We start from the raw sequence: 16,527 nt of genomic DNA, 5'->3' as shown, positions 1-16,527 counted from the left end.
TGTGTCAGAGGAGGACAGGTGTGTCAGAGGAGGACAGGTGTGTCAGAGGAGGAGGACAGGTGTGTTAGAGGAGGACAGGTGTGTCAGAGGAGGACAGGTGTGTTAGAGGAGGACAGGTGTGTTAGAGGAGGACAGGTGTGTTAGAGGAGGACAGGTGTGTCAGAGGAGGACAGGTGTGTTAGAGGAGGACAGGTGTGTCAGAGGAGGACAGGTGTGTCAGAGGAGGACAGGTGTGTCAGAGGAGGACAGGTGTGTTAGAGGAGGACAGGTGTGTCAGAGGAGGACAGGTGTGTTAGAGGAGGACAGGTGTGTCAGAGGAGGACAGGTGTGTCAGAGGAGGACAGGTGTGTTAGAGGAGGACAGGTGTGTTAGAGGAGGACAGGTGTGTCAGAGGAGGACAGGTGTGTCAGAGGAGGACAGGTGTGTCAGAGGAGGACAGGTGTGTTAGAGGAGGACAGGTGTGTTAGAGGAGGACAGGTGTGTTAGAGGAGGACAGGTGTGTTAGAGGAGGACAGGTGTGTCAGAGGAGGACAGGTGTGTCAGAGGAGGACAGGTGTGTTAGAGGAGGACAGGTGTGTCAGAGGAGGACAGGTGTGTCAGAGGAGGACAGGTGTGTCAGAGGAGGACAGGTGTGTCAGAGGAGGAGGTCAGGTGTGTCAGAGGAGGACAGGTGTGTTAGAGAGGAGGACAGGTGTGTCAGAGGAGGACAGGTGTGTCAGAGGAGGACAGGTGTGTCAGAGGAGGACAGGTGTGTCAGAGGAGGACAGGTGTGTCAGAGGAGGAGGTCAGGTGTGTCAGAGGAGGACAGGTGTGTCAGAGGAGGACAGGTGTGTCAGAGGAGGACAGGTGTGTCAGAGGAGGACAGGTGTGTTAGAGGAGGACAGGTGTGTTAGAGGAGGACAGGTGTGTCAGAGGAGGACAGGTGTGTTAGAGGAGGACAGGTGTGTCAGAGGAGGACAGGTGTGTCAGAGGAGGACAGGTGTGTTAGAGGAGGACAGGTGTGTTAGAGGAGGACAGGTGTGTCAGAGGAGGACAGGTGTGTTAGAGGAGGACAGGTGTGTCAGAGGAGGACAGGTGTGTCAGAGGAGGACAGGTGTGTCAGAGGAGGACAGGTGTGTCAGAGGAGGACAGGTGTGTTAGAGGAGGACAGGTGTGTTAGAGGAGGACAGGTGTGTCAGAGGAGGACAGGTGTGTCAGAGGAGGACAGGTGTGTTAGAGGAGGACAGGTGTGTCAGAGGAGGACAGGTGTGTCAGAGGAGGACAGGTGTGTTAGAGGAGGACAGGTGTGTCAGAGGAGGACAGGTGTGTTAGAGGAGGACAGGTGTGTCAGAGGAGGACAGGTGTGTCAGAGGAGGACAGGTGTGTCAGAGGAGGACAGGTGTGTCAGAGGAGGAGGACAGGTGTGTCAGAGGAGGACAGGTGTGTCAGAGGAGGACAGGTGTGTCAGAGGAGGACAGGTGTGTTAGAGGAGGACAGGTGTGTTAGAGGAGGACAGGTGTGTTAGAGGAGGACAGGTGTGTCAGAGGAGGACAGGTGTGTTAGAGGAGGACAGGTGTGTCAGAGGAGGACAGGTGTGTTAGAGGAGGACAGGTGTGTCAGAGGAGGACAGGTGTGTTAGAGGAGGACAGGTGTGTCAGAGGAGGACAGGTGTGTCAGAGGAGGACAGGTGTGTCAGAGGAGGACAGGTGTGTCAGAGGAGGACAGGTGTGTCAGAGGAGGACAGGTGTGTCAGAGGAGGACAGGTGTGTTAGAGGAGGACAGGTGTGTTAGAGGAGGACAGGTGTGTTAGAGGAGGAGGACAGGTGTGTCAGAGGAGGACAGGTGTGTTAGAGGAGGAGGACAGGTGTGTCAGAGGAGGACAGGTGTGTCAGAGGAGGACAGGTGTGTTAGAGGAGGACAGGTGTGTTAGAGGAGGACAGGTGTGTTAGAGGAGGACAGGTGTGTCAGAGGAGGACAGGTGTGTCAGAGGAGGACAGGTGTGTCAGAGGAGGACAGGTGTGTTAGAGGAGGACAGGTGTGTCAGAGGAGGACAGGTGTGTCAGAGGAGGACAGGTGTGTTAGAGGAGGAGGACAGGTGTGTCAGAGGAGGACAGGTGTGTCAGAGGAGGACAGGTGTGTCAGAGGAGGACAGGTGTGTCAGAGGAGGACAGGTGTGTTAGAGGAGGACAGGTGTGTCAGAGGAGGACAGGTGTGTCAGAGGAGGACAGGTGTGTTAGAGGAGGACAGGTGTGTTAGAGGAGGACAGGTGTGTCAGAGGAGGACAGGTGTGTTAGAGGAGGACAGGTGTGTCAGAGGAGGACAGGTGTGTCAGAGGAGGACAGGTGTGTTAGAGGAGGACAGGTGTGTTAGAGGAGGACAGGTGTGTCAGAGGAGGACAGGTGTGTCAGAGGAGGACAGGTGTGTCAGAGGAGGACAGGTGTGTCAGAGGAGGACAGGTGTGTCAGAGGAGGACAGGTGTGTTAGAGGAGGAGGACAGGTGTGTCAGAGGAGGACAGGTGTGTTAGAGGAGGACAGGTGTGTTAGAGGAGGACAGGTGTGTCAGAGGAGGACAGGTGTGTTAGAGGAGGACAGGTGTGTTAGAGGAGGACAGGTGTGTCAGAGGAGGACAGGTGTGTCAGAGGAGGACAGGTGTGTCAGAGGAGGACAGGTGTGTTAGAGGAGGACAGGTGTGTCAGAGGAGGACAGGTGTGTTAGAGGAGGACAGGTGTGTTAGAGGAGGACAGGTGTGTCAGAGGAGGACAGGTGTGTCAGAGGAGGACAGGTGTGTTAGAGGAGGACAGGTGTGTCAGAGGAGGACAGGTGTGTTAGAGGAGGACAGGTGTGTTAGAGGAGGACAGGTGTGTCAGAGGAGGACAGGTGTGTTAGAGGAGGACAGGTGTGTCAGAGGAGGACAGGTGTGTCAGAGGAGGACAGGTGTGTTAGAGGAGGACAGGTGTGTTAGAGGAGGACAGGTGTGTTAGAGGAGGACAGGTGTGTCAGAGGAGGACAGGTGTGTTAGAGGAGGACAGGTGTGTCAGAGGAGGACAGGTGTGTTAGAGGAGGACATGTGTGTCAGAGGAGGACAGGTGTGTCAGAGGAGGACAGGTGTGTTAGAGGAGGACAGGTGTGTTAGAGGAGGAGGACAGGTGTGTCAGAGGAGGACAGGTGTGTCAGAGGAGGACAGGTGTGTCAGAGGAGGACAGGTGTGTCAGAGGAGGACAGGTGTGTCAGAGGAGGACAGGTGTGTCAGAGGAGGACAGGTGTGTCAGAGGAGGACAGGTGTGTCAGAGGAGGACAGGTGTGTTAGAGGAGGACAGGTGTGTTAGAGGAGGACAGGTGTGTTAGAGGAGGACAGGTGTGTTAGAGGAGGACAGGTGTGTCAGAGGAGGACAGGTGTGTTAGAGGAGGACAGGTGTGTCAGAGGAGGACAGGTGTGTTAGAGGAGGACAGGTGTGTTAGAGGAGGACAGGTGTGTCAGAGGAGGACAGGTGTGTTAGAGGAGGACAGGTGTATTAGGGGTGTGTCTCACCATGGTGAAGGCGTGGCCTCTGCAGAGGGTCTCATAGGAGGATCTGACCGGAGGCTGGAGGATAGCTGAGAGGTCTGGGGTGGGGGTCCCAGGGGGGGTGGGGGTCCCAGGGAGGGTGGGGGTCCCAGGGGGGGTGGGGGTCCCAGGGAGGGGGGGGGTGGGGGTCTTGTCCCCAGGGGGGGTGGGGGTGTGGTCTGCTGGGCGGAGGCTCTCTCTCAGGGTCTTGTAGTACACCAGCTGAGCCAGAGTCTGCATGTTGGTGGGGTCTAGAGGGAGGGGGGGAGGGGAGGAGGGAGGGAGGGGGGGAGGGGGGGAGGGGGGGAGGGGAGGAGGGAGGGAGGGGGGAGAGGAGGGAGGAATGATATCAAACACACAAGACAGACGCAGACACAGAGATGTGTGTTTACCTACCTCCACCAGCCTCCCCTGGTGTTCTACCTCCCCCAGCCTCCCCTGGTGTTCTACCTCCCCCAGCCTCACCCAGGTCCAGAAGGGTGTGGGTGAGGTCCAGGGCCAGGGGGAGGTTCCCCAGCTGGAAGGCGAGGGGGCCCAGGTACCCCAGAACCTCCGCCCGGGTCACCACGGCAACCACCCCTGCGTCCAGCTGCCTCAGGGTCTCCGCCAGCCACCGCACGGCATTCTGGGACTTGTGGTTGCGTAGGGCGACCGTGGCCACGTGGAATGTGTCGTCTGCGTCCAGGCCTGGGGGGGGGGGGGGGGGGGGGGGGGGGGGGGGAGAACAGAGAGGAGGGGGTTAACACTAGAACAGCAGTGTCCATGTTACTTCCTATAAGAGCCGCCTCGGGGGTCACATGACCATAATCTTTACAATGGAAAGCTGCTACTTACACACAACGACCACTAGTTGGCCGCTTGTAAATTGGCCTGCCTCCTCCTACACAGAAAAAACATCAAAATATTTTGACATCATGTAGAGGTAAACCCTGAATACTTTAATCATTGGTGATTATCAGCAAGTTGAAGCCAACCTCTCTTGCTGTATCATCACAAATTGCAAACAGGCTGCAAACTATCTGTCTGTAACTGGACCTGAGCCAAATATAGAGATGGGGACCAGTTGGGATCTAAGGACAGGGGAGCCTTGTGGTGGTCAGCCAGGTGGTAGACTTATATGGGTACTGGGGTCAATAGATCAGTATATTCAGGACCAGCCAGTCAGCTGACCAGGGTCGGGTAGCTGGGTTGTCAGGATAATCAGACACTTTTGGAACATGGGGACTTCTCGTCAACAAGCCTACCTAGACTCAACGGAGCCCTGTCTTTGGGGATGATTTGCATGACAGACAGCTGGCTGCTTGAGCAGCAACTTTTGCCTATATAAGCCCACTGCAAAATGTCATTCGGGACGAGTCTCTCACTGTTGCTTGCCGTGTGTTGAGAGAGGCTGGCCCAGCGCTGTGTAATGGATTAAACTTTATCTTAATTGTCTATCTCGAGCATTAATTAATTATCATAAGGAAGCGACACATCTCGGCCACGCCCTTCATCTGACATTCATCTTATCAAATTGGCGTCACGAACAGGATCCTAGATTCAGCGAGACAGGTAAGGCAGATAAACCAGTGTGGTTGTGTGCTTAACCTGAATTGTTGTTCTAGAGGGAAAAAAAAACCTGTAATTTTTTCCTTGAACGAAGGAAAGGGGATGAATTTGATGATGGGGGGGCCAATGACTAAAATTGACTAAATATTAAAGCTTGAGTATTGCTGTGTACATTGAAGGTCATTGATCCACATCTAGGATACGTTATAAAGGACAGAGATGCTAGGTGTCACTCTGGAGGAGATTAATACTGACACTGGATATTGATTAATTCATAGAAGAATTGATTAAACGGAATTGGGCATTCCGGGGGTTTTTATTTATGGTTATCTGTAAGGTACAGACATATTGAGGTATTTGACAGGAAATAAGGTGAACTGCAGCACGCTTGAGTCAATTTGAAACTATGAAGTAGAATGTTGATTAAGATGGTTAAATGAATAAGGTATTGACACGCAAGTGGTTATGGTATGTAAGTTGAAGTGTGATCTAAAGAAAGTGTTTTAAAGTGGTCTAGTAATGTGGTATTATGTAGAGAAACAGGATAATGAAAGATATAGGTCAGCGGTAAAAAGACAGTTGTAGGACGATAAGAATTTGAAAAGATATGGTATTTGTGTTAATGGTAAAGCGCAACAGATTTGAGTGACAAGATTGATTTATTGAGACAGGAGAGAACAGATGAGACGTGGATTTAAATGACCTTGATGAGACGCAATGCAACAGACTGAATTAAAGTATATGACACGAATGGTGTAACTATAAAGCTCTAACGAGACAATTTAGATAAAAGAATTCCTTTTTACTAACATTGTGTGCAGTGTAATTAATCAAACATGGGGAATCGAATGTCTAGGACGACAAATTGTGAGAAACGGATTATTAAATATAAGTCGGTTAGGGACTTGCCACGAGGGGAAAAGAAATCTATTAAGAAACTATTGGAAATTGATCCACACATAATTGATATTCCGATAAAATACACTGATACAGTGACACCAAAAGGATGGATTTTACTTAAATTAGGACCATTCTATGCAGAACCGTTTCTAACAAAGATTGCGGAATGGAGTGACGATAATTTCCCAAGTATCGGGAGTTTTGAAAAGAATAAACTAAAGATTATTGATGAATATTTGATATCAAACAAAAGCATTTGCGACCCATTATGGGATATTGATTACATGAAAGAAGTCTATCAAGCATGGGTAATAATGTCTAATCAATGGCCTGGTAATATTGTCAGAAAGAAGGAACACAATAGGTTTAACCCTATACCCAAGGTAAAGGAGATACAGAGCGTGTCTTCTCCTGTACAGCCGGAACAGGCGGAGCAGACTGTGATACGCAGCGTAATCCGGGTGCAGGCACCATTGTTAAATATAGAGGAGAAAGTACTGTATAAACCATTAACCCTGATCGACGTATCTGCAATCATAGTCGACGCACCCAGACCCTTGATTAACCCAAAAGGATTCATAAATTGGTATAAAACAATGTTGCTACATGGTAATTTGAATGGCACGGATTTAAGATACATTCTGATCACGTTAATGCCAGATGTTGAAATTGATACTTTGATAAATGCTTGTGAAACTTTGAATGAAGATAATGATGGGCCATGTAGAGGTAATACAATTAATGAACGATTCCCATGGTTTAATAAACAACACAAAGTGACTCACATTGAACAATTAACTAAATTTCTAAACGAACATGCTAGCCAAAACCGTGATATCTCACAGATTCTGAACTGTAAACGTAAGCCTAATGAAACAATGTCTGACTTTGTAATCAGATTCCAAAATACCTGGAGAGAAAAGGCGAATTTGGAATTAGATGACAAACCTAACGCATTCTTTACAAATATGATTCTAGATGGTATTGGAGACGATGCGAAAAACTTTAAATTATCGACACCAGACATTTTCTCAATGACACCAGCATTGATTGAAAAACGAATAAGGGAATTAGAAGCTTTGGGATTGTTTAATAAGCGATACCAACCACAAGTCTTGGAGCTAGCGCAATACGCAGACCTCGAGGGTTGGAATGAATACTAAGCATTATGGGTAATGAAGTCTTACGTGAAGCATGTCGAGTGATAGAGTTATAGGGAAATCATTGAGTTAAGTAATAATAATCCTTGTATTGATTAACATATTGTAAACAAATGATAAAGAGTGAAATGAATAACTATTGTATTTTCAGGACAAGCTAAATAGCTTAGCACCAACAGCAGAAAGGGTGGTAAGAGACACGAGTGCACTTGTGCTCCACAACGCTGCACCAGAGACGACATTCTGAACCAACACTATTAATAGGACTGCCCTTGCAAACAAGACGCAGCTCGGTGACACAGAGACACACACACGCAGAGAACACATAGAAGTGTTAGACATGAAAATGTAGTTGTCTCTTATTGTAATTATCATACAATTCTGCATTGACTCAGTAAACGTAACATTTGAATTTACTTAGTAAACAGAGACATGCATTGATGACTGTTGATGTTCACACAAGCAAAGAGGAATATGTGACATTTTGATTGATGAATAATCCCGAACGGACAACACAACTCTTGCCAATTCTATCTCCTGACAGCAAAAAAAACTGAGCGACGGACTGAAAACGGGGGCGTTGCTGAGGGCCGATCTAACAGAAGTGGGGGCTGAAATGACAGTGAACGATTGACGGATGAGAGAAAGGGGAAACCACAAATGATAATTCTCTGTGTAAACTGTAAATGAAAATGTTGTTTCTCTGTGTGGAAGCGGAAACATGATAATGACATGACAGACTACAGACTTTGATAAAGCAATTACACATACGAATATGACAGTACTTCACAATCAACAGTGTTAATCGGCCAACAGCTGAATGCACGAGCATTACACATTGATGCAACATTTATGATAGAAAACCATTCACACTGACTCAAGAATGTCTCTGATAAAGCTACCAAAACCAACGGGTGATTGACTGAGAAATATTTGATTATAAGAGAGGGATAGAACATTTAAATGTTCACAGCAAATTTACACCTTAATGCAAAATAAGCTCATAGTGTACATAGACCAACGGGGAAGTATTCAAGCCATCAGTAACGATTGTGATCAGAATTTTTAACATACGGGTAGAATAGAACCTATCTACCTCATTAAAAGTATGCTTATGGGAATTGACTCAGATCGCACATTGACAGTAAATAAACTAAGTATTGAAGAACTGATTTGGATATTAAAGGGACGGTTCACGGTTTTTCACAACACACGTCCTAGTTTGAATACCCATGGCATGAACTTCAAATGACAAATCCTTTTGTTCCCTCTAGGAGCATTGATGAAGGACGAGTTAACCATTTTGAGAGAAACTAAATGTCTGTCTACCTGTACTTAACGATTGTGCAATCCCTGTATCTAAAAATGTCTCAGCAGGCAAGTGCATAACTCACTAGATGGGGGGGACCACAGGGGGCCCAACCCACTCTCAACTCTGACGATGAGAACCAAGCAAAGGGGAAAACACGTATTATGAAACGATTACTGATTTCAGTACCATAATGATGACTATCTCTGCTATTAACAATTATTCTTGATGTTGTTGTGAATTAAGATTGAAACTAGGACAAGAGATACCGGACAGACGATGCGTGACGGGAGACACCGTGTGATCCTGGCCTCATTGTGCATAAGATGGATGGCCACAATTCTATCGGTTCTGTATACGCTCTGGGTGTTAACTAACGAAACAGACTTTACTTTAACTGAAGAATCTGACACTAATCTTGTTCGCATGCGTCGTGACATCCAGGGAGTTAAACCAAATAGCGCACTAGACTCAGTTGCAGGAGTTTGCCAGTTTGTTGACAATTGTTGTACGTATTCAACACAACAGGAGTAAACCTTTAAGATCAGACAATGGGGACATAGAACAATAGGGGAGAGAAAAGTAGGGGGTAAGGATTTAGAGTTTCAATAACACTGTTAAAACATTTGAGCAAGCAGCATGAGGGTGAATGAAATAATTTCTACTGTGAGTCTCTCAATAACACAGCAACAAGACAAGAGGACGATAAGGCGGAAAGACAACAATGTTCCAGCGTCTCAGATAGTGCCTCATTGCGACCGGAAAAGCATGATGGTCCCTCTGTTGAAGATCGACCTAGGATATCGAAGACACCTAAAGAAAAGGATTGACGATATCCCTATTTGTTAAAAATGTATAATTATGTAACAAACTATGGAAAAACATGTGATTTGAATTAATGATGGAAATGATACCTACTTCATTTGTAATGAGTAGTTAGACATAGCAATGAGAAACCTATTTGGATATTTTCTCCTTTAAACAACAAAGGTTTTTATCCAAAGAAGGTGATTATTAATCAGAGTAGTTTTAACCACAAAGTGACCTTTTACTCATGCCAAGTCAATTGTGGAGTGAGATGTTTGTTCACTTTGTCAGGCCACATGACTGGGAGCTTGCATTTGTCCATGGGAAAAGTCATTTAAAGACGATTCCGGGGGAGGAATGCAGGATCTCAACCATGGGGAAAGAAAGAGAAATAATTAAAGTTACTATCCATTAGAGAAGAAAAAAAAGAGTGGGCTGATAGGATGCATTTTGACATCATGTAGAGGTAAACCCTGAATACTTTAATCATTGGTGATTATCAGCAAGTTGAAGCCAACCTCTCTTGCTGTATCATCACAAATTGCAAACAGGCTGCAAACTATCTGTCTGTAACTGGACCTGAGCCAAATATAGAGATGGGGACCAGTTGGGATCTAAGGACAGGGGAGCCTTGTGGTGGTCAGCCAGGTGGTAGACTTATATGGGTACTGGGGTCAATAGATCAGTATATTCAGGACCAGCCAGTCAGCTGACCAGGGTCGGGTAGCTGGGTTGTCAGGATAATCAGACACTTTTGGAACATGGGGACTTCTCGTCAACAAGCCTACCTAGACTCAACGGAGCCCTGTCTTTGGGGATGATTTGCATGACAGACAGCTGGCTGCTTGAGCAGCAACTTTTGCCTATATAAGCCCACTGCAAAATGTCATTCGGGACGAGTCTCTCACTGTTGCTTGCCGTGTGTTGAGAGAGGCTGGCCCAGCGCTGTGTAATGGATTAAACTTTATCTTAATTGTCTATCTCGAGCATTAATTAATTATCATAAGGAAGCGACACATCTCGGCCACGCCCTTCATCTGACATTCATCTTATCAGCTTCATACTAACTTATCCTGATGTGATTCAGAAAGCCTCCCATGATGCCTAGCAGTAGGTAGTGTACCTGACCTCCCATGATGCCTAGCGGTAGGTAGTTACCCATGATGCCTAGCGGTAGGTAGTGTACCTGGGTTTCCCAGCATGCCGAGCGGTAGGGGGTGCAGGTGGTCCAGGCGTACCAGGCTCAGCGCCGCCCCGTCCACGTCCGTCTCACTGGGCAGCTGCTCGGCATGCTGGGTAACACGGGCCAGAGAGGCTGGACAGGAAGTCACACAGGAAGTCACACAGGAAGTCACACAGGAAGTCACACAGGAAGTCACACAGGAAGTCAGTACCAGAGCAGGTCAGGGGTCAGTACCAGAGGAGCAGGTCAGGGCAGCGTGCTCCACAGCGACCCAGGTTCTCCTCAGCCTCCTCAGGAGCTTGTAGGCCGTCAGGGGGTGGCTGACCTGGGGGTCTGGGTGGCTGACCTGGGGGTCTGGGTGGCTGACCTGGGGGTCTGGGTGGCTGACCTGGGGGTCTGGGTGGCTGACCTGGGGGTCTGGGTGGCTGACCTGGGGGTCTGGGTCTGGGTGGACCACCTGCAGAGCACTGGGGAGACAGAGACGTTACTAGTCGTGGTTCTGGACCCATGAAACAATTAGACTGGACTGACGGGTTAACACTAGAACACTAGACCCCCAGGCCAGCCACCCAGACCAGAACCAGGGCCCCTCACCTGGGCTGGTGTTCGGCAGCAGCCGGGGGAGAGGTCTGCTGACCTCGAACCCAGAATACTGCAGCTGAACACCGAAGGACTAACCCCCAGTAAGATCGACGTCATTGAACACCTGGCCAATACCACCAAGGCCCTCGTCATTCTCCTCCAGGAGACCCACTGCATATCAGCAGACAAGCTAGTTCTACCAAACTTTGAGCTAGCTGGGTCTACCCTGAGCAGGAAGAATGGCCTCGCCACGTTTGTCCAACAAAGGTTGAGCTGGACTCTCGCTGACCAATCCCCGGCTGACTCGGAGATTGAGTGGCTGTGCGTGGTTGTTGCCGGTCTAAAAATCGTCAACGTCTACAAACCTCCACCCTCGCGAATCACACCAGTGTGTCTACCAGTGTTCCCCCACCCCTGTATCTATGCTGGTGACTTCAATTGCCAGCATGAAGACTGGGGCTACCGCACCAACTCACCCGACGGAGAGAACCTGGCTGTCTGGGCAGCTAATAACAGCCTGGCCCTGTTGTACGACCCCAAGGGCGCAGCCAGCTTTGATTGATTGATTGAAAACTTTATTAGAAGATTTGCAGAAGTAGGTACATGAAAGTACATATTACATACAAGGTCAACTAACAGGATAAAAACCCAAGAAAGCCACTGGCTTATTTCAATTGGGGTCCTTGATTCTCAATTCATCGTTACATGTAAGACAGACAAAAAAAAAACTAGTACTATCTACAAGATAATACAGACAAATAACTAGTACTATCTACAAGATAAACATACATCCATCATGGGAAGAACAATACAACAAAACATTAGGTATGTACAGCGGGTAGGACAGGTGGGGACATACACCACAGGTGGGGGCGGGGGACAAAACACAAAGTATGTACAGTGGGTAGTTCAGGTCTTTTAATCTGATTTTTGATTTAGAGGGTCCAGTTACGGATTGCAGCCTCCTGTAAATGTTTTTTGAGAGTGGTTTTGAAGGTGGGCAGTGTTTTGCACTCCTTTAAGATTATAGGAAGGGCGTTCCACATTTTTACTGCATAGTTTGCAAACGAGTTTAACCCCTTGTTTGTGGTGCAACGCGGTTGAACGTGGTTCGTGGAGCTTCCTCTGGTATTGTATGTGTGGACGTTGTTCACTTTTTGGAAGTATGTTGACAGGTACTTGGGTATCTTTGTGGTGTAGCGTATCTTGAAGACCAGGCCCAGTGCAAGCTGCTGCACTCTGTCAACTACTCGTAGCCAATCAAGGCTCAAAAAATGAGCAGCGGTTAGATGTGTCCTAGGGTTGAGGCCTAGCAGAAGCCTAACCAGTTTATTTTGGGCTGTCTGGAGTCTTGTTTTATGGGCCTTTGTGGTTCTATAGTACCATGATGTTACGGCATAGTCGAAGTGACATTGAATGAGAGCTCCTGATAGGGTCCTCAGTGTGTTTTTACTGACAAGTGAGGATATCCTGTACAAGAATCTAGTTCTATGGTTCACTTTTTTGATTACTTTTGCTGCCATTTTATCTCCGGAAAGATTTGCCTCTAAGATTGAGCCCAGGTATGTAATATCCTCTTTTCTTGTGATATTAATGTTACCCACTTTTATTTTAAAATTTTCAGCCTTTCTGAGTTTAGATGGGGATCCGTATAGGATGGTTTCAGTTTTACCTAGGTGTATTGATAGTTTATTGTCAGCTAGCCAGATGCAGATTCTACTCAGTTCAGTGCTTAGCGCTTTTTCCACCTGCAATATGTCCCTGTCAGAGACCAGCAGAGCCGAGTCATCCGCGAACAGGAACAAATTGCAATCACATGCTGATGACTTGTCATTCACATATATTAGGAACAGTAAAGGTCCCAATATGCTTCCTTGTGGAACGCCGCAGGTCACTGGGAGGGGGGGGGACAGTGTTCCGTTCACACTAACCACCTGTTCCCTCCCCTCTAAGTAGGATTGCATCCAGCTCACCGATGTTCTATCGAACCCAATTGCTTTCAGTTTATCTAACAATATGTGGTGATCTACTGTGTCGAAGGCCTTCTGGAGGTCCAGCATGACCATGCCGCAGTACTTGCCCGAGTCCACCTCATGGTTGATGTGGTCGTTCAAATAGAGAAGGCATGTGTCTTCCGCTCCGGTCGCTGGAACACTGGGAAGAACCCTGACCTGGCATTCGCGAGTGCCAGCGCTGACAACCGGCTCCCCGATAGACGTGTGCTAGGAAAGTTCCCGAGGTCTCAACATCGACCCTCACTGATAACAACGGCCAAACTCGTGAACCTTGTTCCGAGTGAGCCAGTGAAACGGTGGAACTGCCGAAAGGCCGACTGGAAACGTTTCTGCCTCCTTACCAACAAATCCACAAGGCACCTCCCATCGCCTAACTCTAACAACGTGGATGAGGCGTACCGGGACTTCTGCGGCATGTTGGTGAAAGCGGCAAAAAAATCCATCCCACGCGGACGTCGCATTAGGTACAAACCGTGTTGGGATGAGGAGTGTGAGAAGCTCCACTGTGCCTTCCTCCAGGCCCCTGCAGGAGCTGAGTCGGACAGGCTCGCAACAGCCTTGCTGTCAAGACTCAGCCGTAAAAGACAGGAGCGCTGGGAGGAGGCCATTGACTCCATCGACTTCTCGCACTCCAGCCGTAAGGCATGGAGTATCATGAACAATCTCACTGGTAGGTCCAGACACTCCCCCCGTCACTGCCCCATCTCTGCAAATAAAATCGCATCACAATTTGTGAAAAGTGGGTCATACGAGGGCAAAGACCGCGAGTCGTCTCGACTTGTGGCAAAATAAGTTTCAGACCTCTGGAGGGCCCCAACACCTAGCAGTGACTACATCTCCGGTGAATTCACCCCGGAGGAGTTCGCTGCTGCCCTCCAGCATCTAAAGTCAGGGAAAGCTCCGGGGCCTGATTCCATCTGCCCGGAGCTTATTCTCCATGCCGCACCCGCCTTGAAGTCCTGGCTGAGAGCGTTCCTCACTTCCTGCTTGTGCCAACTCAAGATCCCCCAAATCTGGCGAAGAGCCCTAGTTGTTGCGATCCCTAAACCGAATAAGCCTGGAGGGGACCCTAAGAGTTACCGTCCCATCTCTCTGTTATGCATCCCCTTCAAGATCCTCGAGCGTCTCATCTACGCCCGCATCGAACCAATTGTCGACCCGCTGCTCCCACGTGAGCAGGCCGGGTTCCGACGCGGGAGGTCGACTGTAGATCAAGTCACCCTTATGACTCAAGACATCGAGGATTGCTTTTCGGCAAAAAAGAAGGCCGGGGCCGTCTTTATAGACCTGACGGCTGCCTACGATACCGTATGGCATCGCGGCCTCTCCTGCAAGCTGCTCCGCCTGCTGCCGGACAGGCACATGGTCAGAATGATCATGGAGCTCATCCGTAACCGCAGCTTTACCCTCACCACCGGTCGCGGACAGCTAAGCAGGCTTCGACGCCTTAAGAACGGCGTCCCTCAGGGATCGGTCCTGGCCCCCCTCCTCTATAATATCTCCACCTATGACCTACCCAACACACTCTCGCGGAAGTACGCCTACGCAGACGACCTCGCAGTGGTGTACTCTGCTGGAAATTGGCAGTCTGTGGAGGGGATTCTGAGCCAGGACATGCAGACACTAGTGGCATACTTCCGGAAATGGAGATTGAAGCTTAGCGAGGCAAAGACGGTGTCGGCTGCCTTCCACCTTAACAACAGGGAGGCTAAACGTGAGCTTAGAGTACACCTAGATGGAACTCCCCTGCCATGTTCCGCCGAGCCAATCTATCTCGGCGTGACATTGGACAGGACGCTCACGTTTCGCCGACACCTTGAGTCACTGCGCAAGAAGTTAACAGCTCGTGTGGCGTTGATGAGGCGACTGGTTGGCTCGGGCTGGGGCGCCGCGCAAGGACCTTGCGCATGGCAGCCCTAGCCCTCGTTTATTCGTTTATTCATAGTGAATACTGCGCCCCAGTATGGTGTCGCAGTGCCCACACCCGCCTCATCGACTCGCCTATAAACGAAGCCTTGCGCATTGTGACAGGATGCCTGCGTCCTACCCCCGTGGACAACCTTCCCATCCTAGCAGGCATCCAGCCCGCAGGCCTCCGCCGCATGGGAGCCACAGCACGTCTCGCCTGCCGGGCCGTGGAGCTTAATAACCATCTGCTCCATGATAGGCTCACTATTACAGCGGAGCCCTCCCGGCGTCTCAAGTCGAGACACCCATTTGTGCCTGCCGCACAGGATCTCAGGCAGCAATGCAGAGATCTCAACATCAGTGCGGCAGGATGGGCGGATTATATGTGGCGCGTGGAGTGGGAGGCTAACACCTCCAAACTCCGCGACCACATCCCAGTCGCCGGCCCTGAGCCACTCGGGATGGACTTGCCAATCACCTATCCTGGGTGAGGCTCAATCGTCTCCGGACCGGTGTCGGGCGTTTCCGCTCATCAATGCACAGATGGGGCTTGGCCCAAAATGTGTCGTACGAGTGTGGCGCAGAGGACCAAACCGCAGACCATGTTATCCTGGATTGCCCGGTGTACCACCCACCCAACGGGATGCATGGTCTGTCGGTATTAGATGACGAGACGATGACGTGGCTTCTGGAGGGGTGTCCAGAAATATAGCCCGGGTGAGCTCTTCAACCAGGTCTCGGGGTGGTAGGGTAGCCCCTCGGCCCCGAGCCTGGTGGAGTAGAGAGGAAAAACAACTACCCATACGCCGAAGAAGAACTAGAACAGCCTTCTACCTACTATAAGAGCCCCTAACCTAGCCTCTTTACTATGCTACGCTGCTACTTACACACAACCACCACTAGTTGGCCGCTTGTAAATTAGCCTGGCTCCTACATAGAGAAATGGCAAAATAGCTTCATACTAGCTTATCCTGATGTGGTTTAGAACGTGTAAGGATACTGGGTGGTAGAACGCACATATCTAGGACAAGTCATGAAAGGAGGGTCCTGAAATTAGACATTTCAAATGACCCCTCATGGCTGTTCTAGAGGTTAAAGTTCATGGTAATGGAATGAAAGGGTAACACTAGAACAGCCATGGGTGGGGTCATTAACACTAGAACAGCCATGGGTGGGGTCATTAACACTAGAACAGCCATGGGTGGGGTCATTAACACTAGAACAGCCATGGGTGGGGTCATTAACACTAGAACAGCCGTGGGTGGGGTCATTAACACTAGAACAGCCATGGGTGCGGTCATTAACACTAGAACAGCCATGGGTGGGGTCATTAACACTAGAACAGCCGTGGGTGGGGTCATTAACACTAGAACAGCCGTGGGTGGGGTCATTAACACTAGAACAGCCATGGGTGGGGTCATTACCGTCATCACCGGCGCCCCCCTCCCCTCTCTGGAAGAGCTGTACAACACACGCTGTCTCAGGAAGGCCTCCAAGATCTCCAGAGACCCAACCCACCCTGGGTACGAACACTTTGCCCGGCTGCCCTCGAAAAGGCGGTACAGGACCATGGCCGCAAGGACAAACAGACT

The 16,527-nt window shown here is 49.4% G+C and overlaps 1 protein-coding gene across 1 annotated transcript in view; it reads right to left on the bottom strand.

Moving 5' to 3' along the window:
* LOC308175191 (prolyl 4-hydroxylase subunit alpha-2) overlaps positions 1-16,527 on the bottom strand; it is a gene marked incomplete at both ends in the record, with an annotated part of 31,726 nt that overhangs the window by 14,406 nt on the left and 793 nt on the right. Inside the window, 4 exons of the mRNA XM_080550904.1 lie at positions 3,509-3,582; positions 3,989-4,210; positions 10,434-10,562; positions 10,665-10,897. Of these exons, the coding sequence (XP_080407030.1) occupies positions 3,509-3,582; positions 3,989-4,210; positions 10,434-10,562; positions 10,665-10,897 (658 nt within the window). The remainder of the gene's footprint in view (positions 1-3,508; positions 3,583-3,988; positions 4,211-10,433; positions 10,563-10,664; positions 10,898-16,527) is intronic.

The sequence above is a fragment of the Nansenia antarctica genome (genome assembly GCF_963989245.1).
Source record: "Nansenia antarctica genome assembly, contig: SCAFFOLD_202, whole genome shotgun sequence".
Lineage (NCBI taxonomy): Eukaryota > Metazoa > Chordata > Actinopteri > Argentiniformes > Microstomatidae > Nansenia > Nansenia antarctica.
Note: the sequence above shows the minus strand (reverse complement) of the source record. Positions and strands in the feature narration are given on the sequence as shown.